Source organism: Nelusetta ayraudi, unplaced genomic scaffold (assembly GCF_046127955.1).
Source record: "Nelusetta ayraudi isolate G7.1 ecotype Tasmania unplaced genomic scaffold, CSIRO-AGI_Nayr_v1 ptg000041l, whole genome shotgun sequence".
NCBI lineage: Eukaryota > Metazoa > Chordata > Actinopteri > Tetraodontiformes > Monacanthidae > Nelusetta > Nelusetta ayraudi.
In genome coordinates, this window is record NW_027466091.1 from 707,552 (window position 1) to 731,014 (window position 23,463).

The following is a 23,463-nucleotide window of genomic DNA, read 5'->3' on the forward strand; positions in this document are numbered from 1 at the left end:
GCACATCAGTTCACCTTGCCAAGTTGATTGAACAGAACACGTTCTTCTTTTCGAAACAATAAAGCAATGTTTTTCTTTCTTTCTTTCTTTCTTTCTTTCTTTCTTTCTTTCTTTCCTTCATCTTTCTTTCTTTCTCTCTTCTGTTGTAAGTATTGTATCGTATAGTATCATATTGGCTTGCTACTAATGTGTCCAGCGATTTTTTTTTGGACAAACATACATTTTATCGGAATCTTTACTGTATATTGAATGAAACAGTGAAACATGTGAAGTTCTGTGGTTCGCAGCTTGAAATCAAGAAAAGTGAGCGAATGTCGACAGTTTGCACTTAAAGCTCAGTTTGTTCTTGCTTTTCTTTCGTAATTCTAACTGCACACATACTGCAGGTGTTGTTCTTCATCCGTCACATCCATAATAAATCGGTTTCTCCATCAAAACAAAACGCACGTCAACAAGATGATCGACGCAATACTGAATACGTTGAATAAAACATGCCAACACAGGGAACACAGGGACCAGGGACATAACAATAAGCCTGTTCTTGGAAAAGAGAGCCAGAGGACCCTCTACGCTTATCATTTGGCAATAGATAAATTCAGTGAGTGAAACACCGATATATTTCTTTTGTGTACAAGGAACACATCTTTGAGACAGAAGCACTTTGTAAGCCGTAAATGAAAATGTCAGGGACGGTTGTGCGATCAGGATCCAGTGTTGACGTGCAGAAGAGCTGCATCGCGATCGGGCCCCTTTCAGAACTGGGCCCTGCAGGAGGAGGTTTGTTTGTCTGGCTGGCTGCCGCAACATTTTCGTAAATCCCCGCTTCAGTTCCCCACTTCTTGGCTTTGCCTGCGTCAATAACGCAGAGAAGTGCCGCCTCTGTCTCCTGGCAGGGATTACAACCGCAGCTGGATTATCCCGTTACTGCTGCTTTTACTCCTAACTGCCCCTTTGTGCGCGGCTGCTGCTCTCTGCTGTTATTATAACTCATTGGCAGGATGCGTTGAAGCCTGTTAATAATGAAAACGCTCAGCAAAGATGGGTTTTCTTTCTGTTTTTAATGCCAGGAAAACATGTGCCTGTGTTATTGGGCCTCTCATGAAACAGGGATTGGACTCTGCCAGCCACTTGGCCGTCCCTCTCATTAAAACACAACCTCGTTTGTTTGCTTTTTTTTCCCCTGCGTGTTGCTCCACACGCATGAATAATTAAAGGGAGTGTGACTTGTCTTGGCCAGGCAGCCGTTTTCTGTCTTATTTGTTTCCCGTTTTTTTGCACAAGAGTATCAGTGAGGAGGGAAGTGCGGGTGGCAGCGTGTTGCTGGCCTCCTCCTCACCTGCAGCGAGGACTCTGAGCTTCTTCTTGAAACCACAGCAGAAGCGACTCGATTGGTTGGAGTGGGCGTTCGCAGAGGGCGACTTGGACGGACCGGATAATGACACATGACGTGGAGGACTGTACTTGGTACCCGCTGTGCCCTGAGGATAATTACAGCCGATATGAGCGTAAACCCTGCTTCCTGTCACTCCAAGATAGCCCCTCCTTCCTCCATCACTGCTATTTTCTCCCCCGAAATTAAGACCCCAGATTGCCCATCTGTTGCCTTTTTTCGTCGACGGCCTTCCAAGAGAAGCTGACACAAACACGAGAAAATGATCTTCATTTGATGATGATGGTTGGTTCGTGATTGCGATCTTTTCCATGAATGATCATCTCTACCGTCGCTTCCTGTTACACTTCACCTCATTAGGACAGCGTCTCCCCTACACACGATGCTAAAATCCGGTTTGTTCTGCCCGTTGTCAGATCATCGCCCTGAACAAAACCAAGGAGCGAATGCGGCCTTATCATGTCCACCACGAGAACGAAGATCCAGACATCAAGAAGATCAAAAAGGTAATTTGCACCCGTTTGTCTGGAGCTTTGGCCAAGAGCACTGAGCTGAAGCCCGCGGCTGTGTCTCCTCCAGGTGCAGAGCTTCATGCGCGGCTGGCTCTGCCGCAGGAAGTGGAAGATCATCGTGCAGGACTACATCTGCTCTCCGCACGCCGAGAGCATGAGGAAGAGGAACCAGATTGTCTTCAACATGGTGGAGGCCGAGACCGAGTACGTGAGGGGAGTTTGTGGCTGCGTTGTCAGGCTTTGCGGGACATGACGGTCATGTCACTCGCTGGACGCTGCGGCGCTTCCATTCATCGTCAAAAGCAACGTCTTGATATAATAATCCTCCCGCACAACATTTTAAATGCAGTAGTGCAGGAGGTTTGCTCCTGCGCACGCTGAACTTCCCCTCTTATTATCCTTTTACTGCAAAACAATCAACTTCTCCATCTTGCTAAATATTGACTTGTGACACATGTGAATCATTCCCATGGAATAAGAAGGAAAACAGTTGCTGCTGATTAGTATAATGTTTTGTCAATGACACAAATTAAACTTTTCATTTGAATAATTTATGATGGCTGGATGCCTGGGTGAATAAACTGCGAAACAGTAATTAGCACAGTGGAACAAGAATAGCAATAAATTATGAGCTCTTTATTCAATGCAAATGTATTGTAAAAAAAACAACTCTGTAAGACCTCACCTATTATATCATATTATATTATATTATATTATATTATATTATATTATATCATATCATATCATATTATATTATATTATATTATATTATATTATATTATATTATATTATATCATATTATATTATATCATATTATGTCATATTATTTTACATTATATTATATTTTAATATATGTTTGTTTGGATTATATCACCTTAGGATAATTATGGTCATTAATTCCCATATTATGTCATTATATATAAATATATGTATGTGCAGATGTGTTAATGATGTATGTATAACATTGAACATGCTACTGTGTGTCCCTGTGTGCGGTGACAGGTACGTCCACCAGCTCTACATCCTGGTCAACTGTTTCCTCAGACCTCTCAGGATGGCTGCCAGCTCCAAGAAACCCCCCATCAGCCACGACGACGTCAGCAGCATCTTCCTCAACAGGTGTGTGTGTGTGTGTGTGTGTGTGTGTGTGTGTGTGTGTGTGTGTGTGTGTGTGTGTGTGTGTGTGTGTGTGTGTGTGAGAGAGAGAGACAGAGAGACAGAGAGAGTAACATGTTGACTCCAGTCTCTCTCTGAGCTGGATGGCTGAAGTGTTGATCCTGTTGGCTGAGGAAGCAGCGATGGACGCTGAGCGCTGAAGAAAACCTTGCGTCACTTTGTTTTCACACTGCCTCTTCAGCGAGACCATCATGTTCCTGCACGAGATTTTCCATCAAGGCTTGAAGGCGAGGATCGCCAACTGGCCAACGCTGGTGCTGGGTAAGCTGTTACACACACACACACACACACACACACAAATATAGACACACAGTGTGTGCATATACTTTGCAACCATTCAGTGAGCCATTGGTGGCCCACACACACACACACACACACACACACACACACACAAACACAAACACAGGCCCTTATCTTCCCGGACAACAAGCGTGCACATTGTGTTGCTTGACAATGGCCGCGGGGCGTCCCACACATTCACCTTGTTAAAAACAAATAAATAAATAAAATAGTGTCGCCAGATAAGAGTCGCCAGGGAGACGGAAGAAAGACAAGAGGGAAAACATCTTGTGACGTACGCAAAAGGAAAAGAGCTGCGTGTCGCTGTCATCTGACTCGCTTCAGAGAAACATTGCACACATATTTGATTAGCAGTATATTTTTTTTCCAAAACATTACGTGTAAAGTGCCCATACTTTTCCTTGCTAAACTCCGGCAAGATGAAGAACCGTCACTTAACTAACTTACCATAAATGGCTTTGTTGTTGTTTTTTTGTTTTGGTCTGCAGCTGACCTTTTCGACATCCTGCTGCCCATGCTTCACATCTACCAGGAGTTTGTGCGGAACCACCAGTACAGCCTGCAGGTCTTGGCCAACTGTAAACAGAACCGAGACTTTGACAAGCTGCTCAAGCAGTACGAGTCCAACGCGGCGTGTGAGGGCAGGATGTTGGAGACCTTCCTCACGTACCCCATGTTCCAGGTAGAGCTTGGAGGCGTAAAAAGAAGCCCCCAACCCCGTATTTCAGTATTATGAAACGCTACCATGGGCCGCTCCTGTCCTGCAGATCCCACGCTACATCATCACCCTGCACGAGCTGTTGGCCCACACACCTCACGAGCACGTGGAGCGCAAGAGCCTGGAATTTGCCAAATCCAAACTCGAGGAGCTGTCCAGGTACGTGTGAACGTGCGCGCGCCGCAAACCCGATTCAGTCCTGACCGTCTTCTGAACGGCTCCCCCATCTTTGGTCCCGGTGTGCAGAGTGATGCACGACGAGGTGAGCGACACAGAGAACATCCGGAAGAACCTGGCCATAGAGAGGATGATAGTGGAGGGCTGCGACATCCTGCTGGACACCAGCCAGACCTTCGTCAGGCAGGGTACGTCCCCGTCAGCACCCTGATCCACGCAGGGCGGAGCTTCTCCTGAAACCACACCATTCAAAATACATGAGCAGGGTCCGTCCACCGTGTCGTGTGGGTCTGTGGACCGCGATGGAAGCGCAGGTTCTTCATCGCCGGGTTATAGTTCTGCCGAGACACTTATCCCCTGAATGGATTATTCCATTGGATGGTTTCATACGATTCTGAATGGACATTGTTAATGATCTGACTCAATTATCCCACTACAAATTTGACTCAAGTGTCGTATTTCTCAGTGCTGAGACAGTGAAACTGAGCTGAGCAATATAATTAACGAAGATAAATTGAGCCACAACCCAAATATTTGAAATGCAAACCTTTCCTAATTCCTATTTAATGCACATTTCATCACTGTGGTTCCCCATTTACAATTTGATTAATGTGCTGTAAGCTTTGCCGGGTTTGTGGAGAAGATTTTGTTAGCGTGATGGCATCCAGACCTTGCGTCTTGTCCCATCGTCTCTTTGAGCTTTGCTTTGAAATTGACTGATCTAGAAGATTGGTATAATATGCAGCTATTCATTTGACTTTCATCCTTCACTACCCAAGAAAAATGGCACTGAAAGTCGTTCTGGAACGTGTCGTAAATTGTTTTGTGTTTCATGAGGCCCCACATATTCGCCGTGTGGGCGCAGGAAAATCCAGCCTTGTCAGAGTTTTTTTTCTCCCTTATTTATTTGCTCAGTAAGCATACCCTCCCTAACCCTACAGCTTAGTGTCACCGCCGTGAAACATAATGTAATCCCTTTTTGTTTCCTGTCATACACCGCAGGCTCCCTCATTCAGCTGCCGTCGGTGGAGCGGGGGAAGCTCAGCAAGGTCCGACTGGGCTCTCTGTCTCTGAAGAAGGAAGGGGAGCGCCAGTGTTTCCTCTTCACCAAACACTTCCTGGTTTGCACCCGCAGCTCCGGGGGAAAACTCCATCTCCTCAAGGTGAGCGTGTCTTCACCTTAAAGGCCCGCTGTGTAGGATTCAGCGACATCTAGTGGTGAGGGAGCGTATTGTAAACACTATTGATTGTTCATTTAATGTCTGATTGCACATCTTCCTCATACCAGCTGTGATGCCAGGGTTGGAAAATGAAAACCCTCTGGCACTATCCGGTAGCCATAAAAGTCAATCTGGATGCTTTTTGACGACTGCAGTTCCTGATTTTTATTTTTAATGAAGCTGAAATCACACGCATGTGTCACCTCTTCCATTTTATGCCAACAGATCCTGCTAAAATATTTAAGCACTGGGCCTTTAACAGTGTAGCAGGCTTTGACATCTGCAACATTTAATTGGCAATTAAGTGCAAACTCTTGCCATTTCGCTCTTGCAGCAAGGCGGCGTTCTGTCGCTGATCGACTGCACGCTCATCGAGGAGCCGGACGCCAGCGACGAGGAGGGTGAGTCAACCGCAGCCGGCGCGGCCGTGTTTTCCACCTGGCCGGACGCACAGGCGGCTCTAACTGCCTCATTTAGGCCCCTGAGCGCTCCTCGGGGTTAATTAAGTGTCAGATGGTAAGAGTCCAGAAATTACCTCCCTTTTAAATATCACACTCTAACCTCTTCAAATGCCAGCTTGTGATCTCTTCACATTACAGATCTGTTTTTATTCCTCCCCCTCCTCCACCCTCCGGTTGCGATTGATAAAACACCCACACAATCTTACCAACGCAAGTGATGAGGCAATTACACACACGTTCACGTTGAAGCCTCAGGGGTATTTATCATTTACATAGCAGTAGCAGGTCTGCCTAATTCACTGTGTGTCGTTTTGTATGCGCGTCGATGGATTCTGCTATCTTCATTACGAGGAACTTCTGTTCCATGTAAAAATAAATAAATGGAATCTTTCCTGTGCTGGCAGCTAAAGCTGGCGGTCAGGTGTTCGGTCAGCTGGACTTTAAGCTGGTGGTGGAGCCGTCGGACTCCGCGCCCTTCACCGTGGTCTTGCTGTCGCCGTCGCGGCAGGAGAAGGCGGCGTGGACCAGCGACATCAGCCAGGTGTGAGGCTCAAACACACCAGCCAGACTAACGCAGAATAACAAGCCGCTCCAAATAGCCGGGGCACGGCTCCGCCGGGCTTTGAGGAGGCTCGGTAATAAGTAAACACAGACACAGTTGCAGCTCCCCAGACGTGGAGCTCGACACAAACAAAGCGGCGCCGCAAAAGCGCGTCAGGCTGGATTTATTCCAACGAGACCAGCAACACGCATGTGTTATACACAGGGGCGGAGCTACGTGGTGGCCAGTGGTGGCCGTGGCCGCCCCACAGCAGCTGGATAATTTGGCAGCCTTGCATTTCCACACTACAGCATCTCAAGTCACATCTTTGACTGATGTATAGTATCTTTTTTTCTTTTTTTTGACACATAATCTGACTTGATGATTTATCTGGATTGTGTTCTTGGGAAAACAAGACACTCAACAGAAGAACTTCAGTTTAACCTTATCTGTCTGCAGCAACAATCAGAATAAAAACACATGATTAAGAAATTTCAGATGTCTACTTGTTATTATTATCGCCACTCTAAGTGTGGGGCTCAGGTTAGAGTTAGTGTTGGGGTTCAGTTCTGTCGCCCTCTCTGTCTGTGCAGTGCATTGATAATATCCGCTGCAATGGCCTGATGACCAGTGTGTTTGAGGAGAACTCTAAAGTCACTGTGCCTCACATGATCAAGTAAGTATGTTTGTGTTTGGGGGGAGAATACGCATGTATTCATCCTAGTTTACAGTCTGGCCCAGCTTGACAAAATTTACTCAGACGTGTGTTTTTGTAATGGTTAAAGTTTTTGTTCCCTATTTGATATCATTTTCAATGAATTTCTTTGCTAAAAATCTGCCCCACAGAATTTCTTTGTAGTCACTTTTATTTCAATCATTTTATTTGGATTATACGGATGATTTTATTTTGTTCAAATTCATTCTTCCTTTTTTTACTTGGCTGTTTTTTTTATTTTGTTTTTTTTATTTATTTTATTTTTATTTTATTTTATTTTTTGCTTCTGTAACCTTTTCCTTGCTTCGCAGCCCAGCAGTCACCCATGCTTGGTTATTTGTGTGTGTGTATCTGCGTATGTGTATATCCATCAGATCCGATGTGCGTCTCCATAAAGATGATGTTGACATTTGCTTCAGCAAGACGCTCAACTCCTGCAAGGTCCCCCAGATCCGCTACGCCAGCGTCGAGCGACTGCTCGAGAGGCTGACCGACCTGCGCTTCCTGTCCATCGACTTCCTCAACACCTTCCTGCACACGTACAGGATTTTCACCACGGCGACGGTGGTCATGGACAAACTGGCCGACATCTACAAGAAACCCTTCTCCTCCATACCCATCAGGTCATTTGGTGCTAAGTTGTAAAGTCAAGATGAACACTCTGGCGCACACGCATGCACGCACACAAACACACGCATGCATGCACACACACATAACACACACACACACAGAAACACACACACACAAACATATTGCGAACATAGAAGCTAAACAGCACAGTTTTTTGGCTTTAACTCACTTTTTAACTAAAATATATTTGGATGCGGCTCAGAGGTCAGGACTCAGAGTTTAAATGCATATTGAGTTCAATTCGTGAAGGCCAGTGGAACAGATGCTTGGATAGCGTAGGTTGCGAAAGTCTTCACATTCTGTACTTATTTAAAGGTAGTTAATTGTTCTGAAATTGTACTGAAGTAAAAAGTACACACATTCATTGATCATTTTGCAAAACTGCAACAGTTCAAATGGCTCCACTGAAAGCAACAACAACTATGATATTGGTTAAGTGTATACCGGTAAGTCAATTGCTTCAAACAGAATTTGTATCTTTTAACTTAAACGTAAACTTGTTTTTTCTTTTTCAATGTAAGAAGCAGGAAGTGCAGATATTGTACCAATGTAGGGAGTAAAAGTAAAAATACACCTGAAAAGGAAATACTCAAGTACAGCACAAATACCTGAAAAATCTACTGAAGTACAGTGACAAAGTATTTGTACTTTGTTACTTTCCACCTCTGTCGGACAGTGTTTTGGGCGGAGCCACTTAGCTCCTCCTCTCTCAGTGTCTCTCGCTCGCTCTGCATGCGTTACACGGGCGGCATCAGGAGTGTGTTAGCGCTCCCTTCTCGGCTTCATCACTCACACCTGCACACAGTACGTGGGTGAAACTCGCTCACCGGCAGGAGATGTGACTCCAGTTTTTATCCCGGCGTTGCGCTGCAGGTGGGCACAAGTGCATTTTAAATTAAACCCTTCCTCCTTTTCTTCTCCGTATCCACCAGAGAGCCGACTTATAAAGAAAACATCACATATTGAATCGCGCCGTGTGTGTGTCTGATGTGTGTGTGTGTGTGTGTGTGTGTGTGTGTGTGTGTGTGTGTGTGTGTGTGTGTGTGTGTGTGTGTGTGTGTGTGTGCTCGGGGGCCATGCCAGCGTGCCCCTGGGGAACCTTACAGCTCCGCTTGGTTCTTCACTTCAGCTCAGTTTCCCAGAAGTCTCTGCTAGCCTTCTCAACTATAAAAAAAAAAAACGTTGGAAAAAGTCGCAATATTTTGTGCGAAATAACATTTTTCACACGGATTAGTGTTGCCTGCTTACACCGACTCTTGCTGACAGGCTCGAGCATAAATATTCAGTGCCTATTTTCTTTTTCCATGCTCGTGTGTTTGTCTTCTGAAGTCTTCAAATGTCCTGTGATCCACAAATGATGTCTAAATCTTTGAGTGGTTTCAGGTTTTCCCATACATAAACAACAAGATACAGTTTTTTTTTATTTATTTGGGCATGTTGGATATCGCCGTTGCGTCTGTTTCAATCACTTTCTTCTTTCACTCGGCCACACGTCAGTCACCTGGTGGACTGAACGCACCCTGGCCGTTCCGGGCCGTCGTTCCCCCGAACGTGTCGTCGTCTCACTTGCCCAGGAACCTTGACTGCCGTCTCAACCCTGCATCACATCGCTGGGCGTAACTCTCTGCTCTGTGTTGCTCTCTGTCCCCGCCCCCGTCTCTCTCTCTCTCTCTCTCTCTCTTTCTCTCCCTCTCTCTGTCCCTCTCTCTGTCTCTCTCTCTCTCTCTCTCTCTCTCTCTCTCTCTCTCTCTCTCTCCCTCTCGCTGTCCCTCTCTCTCCCTCTCTCTCTCTCTCTCTCTCTCTCTCTCTCTCCCTCTCGCTGTCCCTCTCTCTGTCTCTCTCTCTCTCTCTCTCTCCCTCTCTCTCTCTCTGTCCCTCTCTCTGTCTCTCTCTCTCTCTCTCTCTCTCTCCCTCTCGCTGTCCCTCTCTCTCCCTCTCTCTCTCTCTGTCCCTCTCTCTCTCTCTCTCTCTGTGTCTCTCTCTCTGTGTCTCTCTCTCTTTCTCTCTCTCTGTGTCTCTCTCTCTCTCTCTCTGTGTCTCTCTCTCTGTGTCTCTCTCTCTTTCTCTCTCTCTCTGTCTCTCTCTCTCTCTCTCTCTCTCTCTCTCTCTCCCTCTCTCTCTCTCTATGTGTCCACTCCGACTGCAGGGCGCAGCACCACTCATTTGACCGTCTCTCCATCTCATCCATCTGTCCCGACTACAGTCTGAAGATCAAAAAGATAGCCGTGGATCAGTCCAAGTAACCAGCTCCTCCCTCAACCCCCCTACACTCACACACACACACACACACGCACACACACGCACGCACGCACACGCCAACCCTCTCTCTTGCTCCCCCTGCCTGCCTCTTCCTCCTCCTCTTCTACTGGTCTTGGTCTGATCTCTGAAGATGCATGAGCTCTGTCTCCTCTGTGGCCTCCTGATGCATCTCACTTTCCCTTCCCCCGCACACACTAGCCGAGCATTTGCAGTTGCATTGAGTGGGTTCACGGCAGTGGCAGAGAGGAGCTTCTCCTTCAAGTCTTTGCATGGTCTTTCCTCTTGGCACCGTTTTAAATCCTTAAAAAAAACAATCACGTCCACTTTCTTTTGGATCCCTTTCTCAACCATCTTCTGCTGCTTGTTTCCTCGGCGACCTCCCTCCGTCCGTCCGTGCTTGCCAGCCCTCCTCTCTGATCTCTCCGCCCTCCTTGTCTGTCTCCTCCTGCTGAGCGGTGCCTCCTGATGAATGCTTGTGTGACTGATGACGTCTTTATGCATGATCGCGTTGGCCTTCGTCGGGCTCCGTTCGCTCGGAGCGGCGTCGGCACCACCCAACAATTGATTGCCAAGATTTGTGTTAGATAAAGCTCTTCCCGCTTGCATTTCCGAGTAAATGAGGCGTTTTAATGGCTCAACAAAGGCCCGGTGAGTTTGGGGGTTTTTTTTGTCGTTGTTTTGTTTCCAATTTGAAATCTACAAGGTTGTCGGATTTCGGTTTCTCTCTTTTGACTTCCAGTCACGTAGTGAATTTGCAGAGGGTGCTTTCACAACTGGATCGACTGGAGAGGTGCCGTGTCCTCTTTGGTTTGGTTTTGCCTGGAAAACATGACAACCTCACCCTGAGGCTGAACAAGACAACTGAACCTGGATCACCTTAAGAGGGCGATCGAGGTTTATTTCCATTCCAACTTTGGAGCGGTTCATGAACAGTGAAAACACAACACGCAACTCAGTGACTGGAACAAATAGCAAACAATTTGTTAATTAGTTCATGCTTTTCACCTCCTCGCTGCACCAGCAACTCATTCTGTTCTTGTTGTTCTCGTCGTCGTGACACTGTCCCGCAATGCAAAGTGCTACCAGCAGGCAGGGTGTGTAGTTTGGCCTGCTTGACAGTAGCCCAGTGTGATTGCAGGTAGAGTCTCGAAGGGAACATGCAAATTGAAAGAAAAAAAGAATCGATCCTGGTGTGAAAGCAGTATTTACTGTCAACATGCTGTCACATTTTGACTTTGTGGTTTTCTGAAAAAATAATCCCAAAGAAATCATTATATCATATTTTTTATTAGATTAATAGACCCAATGCTAAACAACATGAGGACCAGACTAGAGTTAAAAGGTGCCTGATTTTCCTCATGGCTTCACATCTCGGCAAAGTGGGAAAACATCTGCGTTCACTTGTGCTTCATGTTCTGTTTACTCGATCGCTTTCAGTCCTGGAATCACTCTTATGTTCTGTTTTCCCTTCCATCGTGTTACTCCGCCAGTTTCTGCGCCAATCTGTTGTTGTTTTTTTTCAGGCGACCGAAGTGCTCGTTAAACATTCCGTTATCAGGGAAGTCGGCGTCGTAACTTTCTGCCGGGAAACCTTGGGAATGCTGTCAGTCTGTGCGGTCAATGGGAAGTTTCGCTCAAACCAGATGAAGGAAACTGGCTTGCCGTTTGAAGTTCCTCTCATACACTGCTATACACTCAACACCATGCTTGCCCTCTTCATGCATTCTCAACATTAGGACTACCAGTCACTGTGACCTTGAAGAATAATCTACCAGAAATATCTTGCATAGCAAACCATCCACAATCCAATGTGTCTCCTCCTCCTGATCCTCCTCCTCCTCCTCCTCCTCCTCCTCTTCCTCCTCCCAGGTCCTTGGAGCTGTTCTTCGCCACCAACCAGAACAACCGAGGCTCCGAGCACATGAACGACAAATCGCCCCGCCTCTGCAGGAAGTTCTCCTCGCCTCCTCCTCTGTCCATCCCCTCCCGCACCTCCTCCCCGGTGCGGACGCGGAAGCTCTCCCTCCACTCACCGGTCACGGCCAGGGTCGGGGGCCTCGACCTGACCAGTCCCCCGTCCGGCCAGTCCCAGTCGGCGACCAGCAGCCCCACGTCCTCCCACGCCCCCCAGACCCCAACTCCCACCACCACCTCCCCTCCGCTGCCCTCCACCTGCTCCCCACAGGAGCAGCAGGCCCCTCCCATCCCCTCGTCTCCGGACCTGAGCCCCTGCTCGCTCGCAGAGGGGGAGGAGCTTCCCAAGATTGACCCCTTCTGCGGCAAACTGAGACGCAGCATCCGCAGAGGTAAAGCGGACGCTCCGCACACACATAGGCATTGCAGATTGGCTCTAGTCTAGTGTCTCTCAAGCTGTGGGTCGCGACCCAAAAGCGGAGCTGTTTTGATTGGGTCGCGGTTTCGTGGGTAGTTTCTCCCCTTTTTTTGAAAGGGATTTCAAATATTAACATAATAGAAAATATAACATTTATAGAGAGAATGTAAGGGCATTTATTTTGCAGAACACACAATTCATTTCAGCAATTTATTTAGTAGACATGATAGAATGTGGGCTAGCATTTTTATTCAAAAGTCTGAATTTAATTCTCACACTCTTCCCTTGCCTGGACCTTGGCTTTTTGCACACTCATACAGTGTGCATCACATTTCCGCTTCAGGACATGAGCCTTGTAATTTCACCATAATGCTTGTGAGGTGTCAGGTCATTCATCACCGTCCACGGTGTGAAGTGCCCACAGTTAGAGGAGAAGATGAACGTGTTGTTATGATGTGGCGACATCGTTATATCTTGGCCTTGGCAGCTCTCTATCACACATCCTCACATCCTCTCATAGTGCTGTTGAGTTGTTGAGAGACTGGAGAGGCAGAGAAAATACGTCCGGTGCATGAGGAACCTGCAGGTCCTCATTAGCATGTCCATGCAGCTGGTGTGTGATGCGACGGCCGCTAACCTCTCGCCAGGAGACACTCATACCATCTCGCTCAAGATACAAAAACCTGCTTTGCACGATCGTCATTTATGTGCACGCAGCTCTTTGTGTGTTCAAGAGTGAAACTGTGAGCAAAGGTGAAACAGGAAAAAGCTTCTTCTTTTTTTTTTCTCGGATTTGCAAGAGAAATGTCAAACTTCTGTACCAAATTAACAGGCAGGCGACGAGTCAAATAAAGTGGAGACAGACACTGTTGAACCTTTAAGTGTCGATTAGTTAGTTTGGCTCACATTATTCATTCATCATTCATTTTCCATACCCGCTTAGTCCCGAGCTCAGGGTCCTGGGGGTCTATTGGAGCCTCTCCCAGCTGTCTTAGGGTGAAGGCAGGGTGGCATCCTGGACAAGTTGCCACTTCATCGCAGGGTCACATAGACACAGACACACTCACATGCACACCTACGGACAATTTAGAGTCTTCAATTGACCTCACATGCATGTTTTTGGAGTGTGGGAGGAAGACGGAGAACCCGGAGAGAACCCGGAGAACAGCAAACTCCACACAGAAAGGTCCCAGGCCGGGGGCCCGGAATCGAACCCACAACCTTCTTGCTGTGAGGCGGCAGCGCTAACCACTGCGCCACCGTGTTGCCCCTGGCTCACATTAGTTTGTGTTATATATTTTTTTTTAATTCATTGAGGATATTAAGTGAAATTTAGTTGGAATAATCAATCGGTTTTAGTTTTAAATAACTCAAAGCAGAAGTTCAACTCTGTCGTTAATCCACACCGTCTTTTCACAAGCAATCTCTCTTTTTCTGTAATCTGTAATGCTAATGTTTTTAGCGAGCTCCTACTTCTTCAAACACAGCGTGCTTCAGGTCTTCTTCTTCTTCCTCCTCTTCTTCTTCTTCTTCTTCCGCATTCAGGGAAATTCGAAAATGTGCGGTCTCACAAAAATCTGTCTCTGTGTAAACAGCCCCTCAGGTCCCAATGCATTCCAAAAATATCTAACCAGTGAAATTAAAGAAGACAAGAATTGAATGTAAATCGGCTTTAAAAAGAGAAAAACTGTCGAATAAATAAATACATTTTCTTGCTTATGCTCAAATGTCAGTGAAGTCTGTTAGCATTCAAACTGACGCGTGCTTGTAACAAGACCAGACAATGACGGCCAAACCTGAGCTAAATAAATGAGTCCCGCCCTCAGCCGGAGTGGAACAGGCAGAGTAATTGCCACCATCACAGCCATCATCATCATCATCATCATCATCATCATCATCATTACCATTATTGCCAATAACGACTGCGGCCTCTTCCTCTCTTTCATTGCCAAGCTGTTCTGGAGTCGGTGTCGCTGGAGAAAATTATCCCCGAGTCTCCGCAGAGCAGCGAGGCAGGAGACATGTCTCCGTGTCGCTCGCCCTCCACACCTCGACACCTCCGCTACAGACAGCCTGGAGGTAGGTGACACACTCAGTGTGTGTGTGGGTGTGTGTGTGTGTGTGTATGACTCACGCACCAGGCCACGGTGCTGCAGACAGACAGACAGACAGACAGACAGAGGTCTCTGCGGGCAGCACTTTGCCCACCGGCAGACCTTTTCCACACAGCTGAACCAGGATAATGGGCCATTTTAAGAAGCTGTAGGAAGGAAAATAAAATAACAATTTTAAAAGAAAGATTTGTTGTTTTTCCTTCCTCTCAGATTCATCTCTCATTCATGTGAAGCCAAAGAAACCAATTTATTTTTCACAAAGAAACACTCCCAGTACTTGACCTGTATTTTAATATAAAGGCCTTTTTTTTTTTTTTTTAATCTTATGCATTATTTTTGTTTTATTTGTATGCTAATGCTATGAGCAACAGGAACAGGAACAGAAAATTGAACCCAAAACATGACCCGTGTTTTAATTAGTGGCCTGTGTGAATACTTCATGCGTGTCGAAGCGTTTGTATGAACATGTGTGACTTGAAAAGTGATTTGTTTTTTTTTTCCGCTTGTGCAACCTTGTCCTACCTGTGCCTGTGTTTCCTCAGTCCAGTCAGGGGAGAACTCACGCTGCCCCGTGTCTCCGGCCTCGGCCTTCGCTATCGCCACGGCAGCAGCAGGACACGGCTCCCCTCCAGGTACACACACACACACACACACACACACACACACACACTCCCATATACTTATAGTGACAACAGTGAAACCAGGTAGACGGTAAACTCAGTCACATTTGCTTGTTTCGGTGCACGCAGGTTTTCGCATGAGCATCTTGTTTTGCATGCCTGTTTGTTTAGCTGACAAACTCTCTTGATAAATGAGTATGTGAGATAAGAGACCTGGACAGTTTGAAATAAATGTGTCCTCACATGCCAGTCTGTCTCCCATTCCTGGCAGTTTAACATCAAGCTCACAGCATTTTATTTTTTTTAATTTTTAATTTTTTGATTACTAAAGCTGTTTAAATTATGACAACCATTGCGTTTCTCCCAGTTGAATCGCATTACAATGGGTTTCCATTGTTTTCCTCTCAATATCTTAATCCCATGTTAAACAGTTGTTGTCCATGCTGATCCCACTGTGTCAAGCTAACAGCAGCTACGTCCGACATGACACTCCCACGTTTTTGCATATTTTAAATGTGTTTTCCAAACCTCCTATATGACACATGTGACAAATGAACACACGGAGCCCACAGAAGCTGCAAAGCAACCGCTAAGGACATCTTGAATCTACATTTAAATTTTTCCAACAGTTTTTACAAACTCCGAAAGGACCTGCGATAAAGATTTCATCATCCGCCGCGCTGCGACGAACAGAGTCCTCAACGTGCTGCGGCACTGGGTGTCCAAACACTCTCAGGTCTGTGTGTGTGTGTGTGTGTGTGTGTGTGTGTGTGTGTGTGTGTGTGTGTGTGTGTGTGTGTGTGTGTGTGTGTGTGTGTGGTCCAGTGTGTCTGCTCTAATGATTAAAGTCTGCGGTCTTATTAAGGCAGGCGTCTGCTCCACAGCTTGGCCACGTAAACATCCATACGTACACCCAAGAGTTGCTGCCTTGTCAGACTGATGAGTCTTTTCACTCCACCTGCCTCTCATGAATTGAAGATCGCCGTAATTGCCTCGCTTCCCTGTTAGCCGTTGCGGCGGCATTGATCCCTTTTATGTATTTTTTCCCCCCTCAATAGCGTAAAAACACTGTGACGACAGGCAGCCGGCTGGCCGGTTCGTTAACGGCAGGAGGGGCGGCAAAGACCAAACAACAGTAACAAGACGCCCACCTTTATTTTTCTGGTAGAGACCAAAGAACAAAGAGCTTGTTAGTGTTGACCTTTTACTCAAGAGGTCAATTGGTGCAGGGATGGGAAGGAAGGAAAAACGAGATGCATGACCACCTGCGAGGGATGAGATGAATGAAGAAAAGCTGTGATTGATGACGGACCGCGTTGGGAAACAGTGGGACACTCATTATCGGAAAGATGGTAGCAGAGAATCATCACGATTTATACTTTAGTGGCAAGTAAATATCTGTTACCTTCAGAGGGATCATTGACCCAAAATTGCACTTTGGCCTTCTGTTACTCACCACAGTGTTGCTGGAGGCTCTGGCGTCATTTGCAAAACGTCGACAAAACGTCCATTTAGTCCAACTTTTCTCTACAGCCTGCGAGACAAGAACTAAAGTCACGCAATTGACGACATTTCCAGGTGGCTACAACATATTTTGGCTTAGATCGAACCACTGATTACTGGAAGACCGCACATAAGCAGTGTTGGGATGTTGCGTTAACGTTCTGGAAAGGATAATCATGATTTTTTTTTTTTCATCACTACTGTAGATGTCCACAGGGTGACTGTGAGACTCATGTGGATTAGAAAAAAATAAGTAAATCAAATGAATCCCCCTGTGAGCCAAGCGGTGTATTGGAGTTTTTAAACTGCCAGTTTGTCATCAAGTCTGCGGCTCTCGTGTTTACACAATCAGCTGTGTAAACGATTCTTTCGTAGCCGAGCCCCTGGAAGGCATTCAGCAGAGTCGCGGTCCATGACTGCAGTGGCACAACCTTCAATATTTACAAGCCTAATTCCAAAATTCCTGTGAAGTGCAAAGCAATGAAACAACATATGGTTCAGATTTAAAGCTGAATAATCTCTAAGCCTGGCAGCAATGTGGCTGACGGACAGAGGAGGGAGTTTTCTGCAGCAGAAAACATTTAATATTCATGTCTATGGATATATGCACAGATAAAATAAACCCTTAAGTTGATTATTTTTGCAATGTTTGAATTGACAGAATTTGCTCCACAGGAGGCATAATGGAAATGAATGTGTTGTGCTGAGTTGCTCCCCATGCCAATGGCAGTGAGACAGATATTCTTGGAATAAAACAGTAAATTCCACCACTTGTCTTTGGTGACAAATATCCGTGTGGAAGAAAATAAAATACGAAAAATGTGTCATTCATTGTTAAAGTCCATGTCTGAACTATGTTGCGGTGACTGTGAGCGTCAGTGGAGGTTCAGTCTGCACTGCACTGCGGCTGCTTCTGAGGTGCTTGACCCCGTGCTTGTGTCCAGGACTTTGAGATGAACGGGGAGCTGAAGCTGTCGGTGATCTGCCTCCTGGAGGAAGTGCTCAGAGATCCGGACCTCCTGCCTCAGGAGAGGAAAGCCACTGCCAACATTTTAAGGTGCCCAACGTGCGGAAAATGCAGCGCTCATGAATGAAGCAGCAGGATGTAACGTTTGAAAGTTCATTCACTGCATTGCTTTGCATTTCGAAGCTCTATTTATCCTCCTCCCGCCTTCCCCCTCCCTCTTTTTATTGTCATTTCATACTTCTTATTTCTTGGTCCTCCATTCTGATTTATTCAGAACTGCTGTTTTTCTGCCTCCTATCTTGTTCTGTCCTGTCTAAACTGTTCTCCTCTGCCCCAGTGCCCTTTCTCAAGATGAGCAGGACGACGCCCAGCTGAGGATCGAGGACATCCTGCAGATGGTGAGCAACCTTTCCATTGAGATTTATTTTTTTCTTTCCTCCGTGGGCAGGAAGCCTGGCGTTCAAGCTGCCAAATCCGATGAAAACTTTCTGCGCGTCTATGTTGGACTGTCAGGGCCGACAATGTTCTGTTTGTGCGTGTGTTCAGGCCGACTGTCCAAAAGCCGAGTGCTTTGAGTCGCTGTCGGCGATGGAGCTGGCTGAGCAGATCACCCTGCTGGATCACATTGTCTTCAGGAGCATCCCTTACGAGTCAGTCAGTCAGTCAGTCCTCCTGCAGCCAGCGATCAATGCTGCTTATTACAAGGCCACTTTGTGCTTTATGCTATTACAGAAAACAAGGACAATCAAGTGCACCATGGATTTTTTTTCAAGCGCTGAATATCAATAATTCCCTCAGACTTGTATTGTGTATTGACTTAACAGTGGATTACAGGGCGCTGGAACAGCGGAACAGCTTTACCATTTAATTATTGGGCTGTCAATGCTAATTTTATGTACAGAATGCTAAACTAGTCGCAGCCTTTAGCCATCCCCAAAGGGAATTGAAATTTGAAACAAATTACTGGCTACAGTATAATGTTGTCTCAGGGCAAGAAAGTTAAGCACAAATTTTTGTGCCATTTTTTTTGTATTTTACAGCAAGAAGATATTTATTAGTTAAATACAGCCAAATACATCAATCAATTTGCCCTTTGAACCAGAGCTGTCACCCCATTTACAGTATTTTTGGTTCCTCTATGAAAGGGAGTTCCTCGGCCAGGGCTGGATGAAGGTGGACAAGACAGAGAGGACGCCGTATATCATGAAAACCAGCCAGCACTTCAACGACGTGAGCGTCCAACCTCCCTCTTCTCCCCGGTCGCCAACACGTCCGGCGTGCGTTTGTCGTGCGCTAATCATTTCTTGTCTTTGCCTGCTCGCCGAAGATGAGCAACCTGGTGGCGTCTCAGATCATGACCCACACGGACGTGGGCTCCAGGGCCAGCTCCATAGAGAAGTGGGTGGCCGTGGCCGACATCTGCCGCTGCCTCAACAACTACAACGGCGTGCTGGAGATCACCTCGGCGCTCAACCGCAGCGCCATCTACCGTCTGAAGAAGACCTGGGCCAAGATCAGCAAACAGGTGAAAGGGAGGGGAAGAAACAAAAAAAAGCAGAATTAATCCTGTTTGCATTTGTTTCTGTGCATAAAAGTCAGCGTATAACACGATCTAAAGGTTATTTCCCTGTGAACAGGCATTCCGCCTGGTCCAGCTGATGTCATTAAAGGCCCTGATGCCGCAATAATGCGAGTGACATTTAGGCAGAAGGTTCAATAGTTGCTCTTTCTTTCGCTCTGATTAAAACTAACGTGATTAAGAGCATCATCATCTAATTACAAGACAGTCTGTCTTTCCATAACAATGATGCCGTCTCAGTGCCGCAGCAAAATCTCTTTAAATCGCTTTCCCATTGCGACCCAATAGGTCTGTGGTCATTGAGAGGCTTTGTTGTCCATTACAATTGTTCTCAGTCCTTTAACTGTGTCTTTGTGGTCTTGTCCAGACTAGAGCCTTGATGGACAAGCTGCAGAAGACGGTATCTTCAGAGGGACGCTTCAAGAACCTGAGGGAGACTCTGAAGAAGTAAATGACACCCAGTCAGACGTTGTCAATCTGGGCATGTATGCGTTCTTTAAACTTTGCACACAACCCCCCCCCCCCTTTACAGCTGCAACCCTCCGTGTGTGCCGTATCTGGGGATGTATCTGACAGACTTGGCCTTCATCGAGGAGGGAACGCCCAATTTCACGGAGGAGGGCCTGGTTAACTTCTCCAAAATGAGGATGGTATGATGGCTTCACAGAATTATTGTTCCATGCACGCTGGGCCTCGAATGTCAGGGTTAATTCTTCTTTCCTGACAGATATCACACATCATCAGAGAGATCCGACAGTTCCAGCAGACACCGTACAGAATCGAGCATCAAGCCAAGGTACCTCAACTCGACACGGGTAAAGATGCGTGTGTGGGCTCATGTGCGTATGTCGAAACAATCATCTGCGTAAGTCGTAAGTTTGGTCAGCCTGTGTTCATGTGAACTGGACAATCTGATCTTTGACAAAAAGGTGACCATGTAAACATGCCTCGCGTGAACAAACTGATCCGCTTAACGTGCCACTGTGGTGTCAAACAATGACAACTTTTCTTTTTGGAATGTCCTCTCTTCTCCTAGGTGACTCAGTACCTTCTGGATAAGACTTTGATCATGGACGAAGACACTCTCTATGACCTCTCACTGAAGATCGAGCCCAGGCTCCCTGCCTGAGGTTCAGCTGCCTGTGGCCCGTGGACGCTGGCTGAAGCGAGACCCCGAACCCGACTGAAACCCCTTCGAGGGGCAACAGGCCCATGTGATCTCATCCATCAGGAGAAGGAGTTTTGAGAGCGAAGTAGGAATGCTGAAAACAGAAAAGATCAAAGATCTTGGAAAAAAAAATGGAGGCAGGCGAGATGAAGGCGCTCAAGGGTTTTAGCAGAGACTGAAAGAGCATGAGGGAGGATTTAAACTTCTTGTCTACGAGCAGAGCGAAAGGAGGAGGTTTTGGTGGCTCTGCGGTGGCTGTTTAGAGGAAATGACACAGCCTCCGTTAGCCGAAAGTGTGCTGCGCCTGTCGTGGCTCCTCCTCAGCCCAGCCTGAGAGCGCAGGCGGAGCGTTGGGCATTGATGGCAGAGAAATTGATGGACATAAACAGAGATGTAGCATCTACAGATAGTGTGGCGGAGAGACATCCAAGCTTGTGTCTCTGTGCTGTTGTCTGTGTCGTGCTGTTGCTTTGCATTTCTGTGCAGGGTTCCGGAGCAAGAGCGCCACCCTCTGCCCCTTTCTAAGAAATAATAAGAATAATAAAACGTTTTTCTTGAAGATGTTTTTGAGATGCTAAAGTTTGCATGATTTAGCTTGGGATGCAAGTGTTAAAATGGCCTTCTACCTTTTCGCCACCCTCTCTAAGCCACTATGCATTGACAGAGGGCTGGAAACAGTGGAAACCTCTGAGCCTTCATGTGATGCACGGACTCACAAACACCAAGAACCATTCAAAAATAGGAAAAATCATAGATTTCAAAGGCAGTGGCTCATTTTTACAATGACAAACTTTTAATTCTGTATTGAGACTTGAGAAAATCATAGCAAAGAAACTCACGAATGATACAAAATTATACACAGTGCCTTCCACTAGTGTAAGACATTTTCCACCAAACTGCATGAAAAGGATTTTATTGAAACAAAAAAATATATCTTGCTTAGAAATCCTAATATTTGCTGTGAATGATGAATACTTTTAGTAAATATGCCCCCGTAGACTAAAGAGTAGCATGTTAGTGTGAACACAGTAAAGTCTCTGCAGCATTTATTGGTCAGTCAGTTTTTTCCATTCTGGCGTTTAGACATTGTTCCAGCCTCGAATGAGCCAAAGCTTTGCTGTTTGTGCACAGTTTAATAAATGAATACATTTATTTGTCTGATTCTGATGTGCGTAACTCTTGGCTGTAGACTGGGACATATGTTTTTGCACTCTCTGAGATGTAGCTTTGCTTGCGTGACGGTATGATCGTTATTTATTATGCTATTTATTCAATTCAGATATGATGTTTGTCTTATTTTTGTACATAGTAGCTCAAACATTTTATTTAACTGATGAAGAAATTATTTGATTTGTCATGCTGTAAATATTTTTTCTTTTTTGATTTTAAAGTGAACATCTTATTTTGCACCACAGGCTCCTGTATTACCAAAAAAAAATAATATTAAAGCTGTTTGTTATTCTCAAAAAAGAAAAAGTCTAAAAGTGGTCATATAATGTAGCATCTGAATTTGTTTCCTGTGTTGCAGATTGAATAAAACGTAGTTGTCCTGCACGCGAACAGCTGCCTGTCTGACTGGACGCTTCTTGTATGTGTTCAAGTGTTCAATCTTCTTCTTGATATTGTCTGTGTTTGTGTTGGGGGGGGGGGGGGGGGGGGGGGTGGCGGGGGGGATATGTTGTCAGTCAACCCTGGATCCATGTGGCTTTGTGTGGCTCACAGAGTCATCCATATTTAAGCTCTCTTAATTAAAGAAAACACAACAACAACAACAGAGCTGTTGTTATGCAGTGGCATTGTCATCCTCTGTGTGACAAATAAAGGTCCTCCTGTAGAAAGGAATGAGGAAATTATCAAGCTTTTGCTCCGGTCCTTCAAGACTGTGTCTGTACTTCTGTTATACGTATGGTCTACAGGAGGCTGTGTGTTTGTATTGTATTATTATTTGTGTTTGTATGTTTGTATTTTTCACTTGTAGGTGCAGGTGAAATAAATTCAACATGCCTTATGTGTTTGTGCGGTTCATGGACAGTGTAGCAGGGTCAGTCACATCCAAACAGCTTTATTTATTTATTTATTTATTTATAAGAATAAAGCAAACAGCACACAAGCACAGCAAAAGGAGTGTGCAACATATGCGCTGATGAATTGGTATAAAATCAAATTGCGGGATTGGTCATTTTAGTTCATCTCAATTTGAAAGAGCCACTACGAAGCCTCGTTTTGTACGAGCAAAGCTTCAGTTTGAGAGAGACAATTTGTTAAGGTAAAGGTTAGGCTTTGAGTCAGGGTTATAGTTAAAACTGGGTTAGGGCTGGAATTAGGATTAGGGTTCCGGGGTTCCTCATGCGCTCGAAGCCCCAAATTTGGCATGGGTGCTTCTTGTGGGGATCCTGATAAAGCAGCAAGTGGGCCCATGTATCTAGGACCAAGTTGACCTTTGACCCAATAGACTTGCATTGGCCTTCGGCATTAGGATCAGGACCAGTGTTGGGGCTTGGGCTGGGGCTAGGGGTAGGTTCGGGCTGACGTTTAGGTGAAGGTTTAGGGCGCAGGTGCACTCAACCTTTTTTTTGCCCAAGAGCTACTTTTCATGTGGGGTTCGGTTGTTTAGGGTTAAGGTTGGGATTAGAATTCGGGTTGTGTTTAGACAACCACCACAAGACACAGAAAAACTTAAGAGTTATAAGTAATTAATAAAGAGATAATTAAATAGACAGCTTTTTTTTGTTGTTGCAATAAATCAGTTTTTAAGGCTTTCAAGCAGTGTTTATATACACTATACACTCACCCTATATACATCTAATACGACAAAAAAAAAGTGATTAGGTTCCAGGTGGCAGCAGTGAGGTTGTACTGCCTCCCTGTGGTTAGACACTATATTACCAGTTTCAGTTTCATGACATACCTGTGCAGAAGGAAAAGTTCTTGTATCTGAGGCCATGTCCGAAGAAATCACGACAGAGTCCTGCATTTCAGACACCGAGACAGGGATGGAGCTGCTGAAGTCAGAAACACTACATCATAATCATTCTGCACGCTGTTGAGATTTTAACAAAACGTGAGATAAGCTGCAGCACA

The 23,463-nt window shown here is 45.8% G+C and overlaps 1 protein-coding gene across 2 annotated transcripts in view; it reads left to right on the forward strand.

The window, feature by feature from the left end:
- LOC142893029 (ras-specific guanine nucleotide-releasing factor 2) overlaps window positions 1–22,028 on the forward strand; it is a 34,680-nt gene extending 12,652 nt beyond the window's left edge. The window contains exons 4-29 of one of the 2 annotated variants that reach the window (XM_076033251.1): window positions 1,807–1,896; window positions 1,970–2,106; window positions 2,905–3,021; window positions 3,260–3,339; window positions 3,867–4,060; window positions 4,146–4,255; window positions 4,343–4,461; window positions 5,276–5,436; window positions 5,828–5,894; window positions 6,359–6,495; window positions 7,089–7,171; window positions 7,585–7,833; window positions 9,987–10,079; window positions 11,969–12,405; window positions 14,385–14,510; window positions 15,088–15,177; window positions 15,795–15,901; window positions 17,613–17,725; window positions 17,973–18,033; window positions 18,182–18,285; window positions 18,781–18,865; window positions 18,963–19,160; window positions 19,582–19,661; window positions 19,747–19,864; window positions 19,942–20,010; window positions 20,251–22,028. In XM_076033251.1, coding sequence (XP_075889366.1) covers window positions 1,807–1,896; window positions 1,970–2,106; window positions 2,905–3,021; window positions 3,260–3,339; window positions 3,867–4,060; window positions 4,146–4,255; window positions 4,343–4,461; window positions 5,276–5,436; window positions 5,828–5,894; window positions 6,359–6,495; window positions 7,089–7,171; window positions 7,585–7,833; window positions 9,987–10,079; window positions 11,969–12,405; window positions 14,385–14,510; window positions 15,088–15,177; window positions 15,795–15,901; window positions 17,613–17,725; window positions 17,973–18,033; window positions 18,182–18,285; window positions 18,781–18,865; window positions 18,963–19,160; window positions 19,582–19,661; window positions 19,747–19,864; window positions 19,942–20,010; window positions 20,251–20,343 — 3,318 coding nt within the window. In that variant the 3' untranslated portion in view covers window positions 20,344–22,028. The remainder of the gene's footprint in view (window positions 1–1,806; window positions 1,897–1,969; window positions 2,107–2,904; window positions 3,022–3,259; window positions 3,340–3,866; window positions 4,061–4,145; window positions 4,256–4,342; window positions 4,462–5,275; window positions 5,437–5,827; window positions 5,895–6,358; window positions 6,496–7,088; window positions 7,172–7,584; window positions 7,834–9,986; window positions 10,080–11,968; window positions 12,406–14,384; window positions 14,511–15,087; window positions 15,178–15,794; window positions 15,902–17,612; window positions 17,726–17,972; window positions 18,034–18,181; window positions 18,286–18,780; window positions 18,866–18,962; window positions 19,161–19,581; window positions 19,662–19,746; window positions 19,865–19,941; window positions 20,011–20,250) is intronic. The other variant, XM_076033252.1, reaches the window with a different exon arrangement.
- The last annotated feature ends 1,435 nt before the right edge of the window (window positions 22,029–23,463 follow it).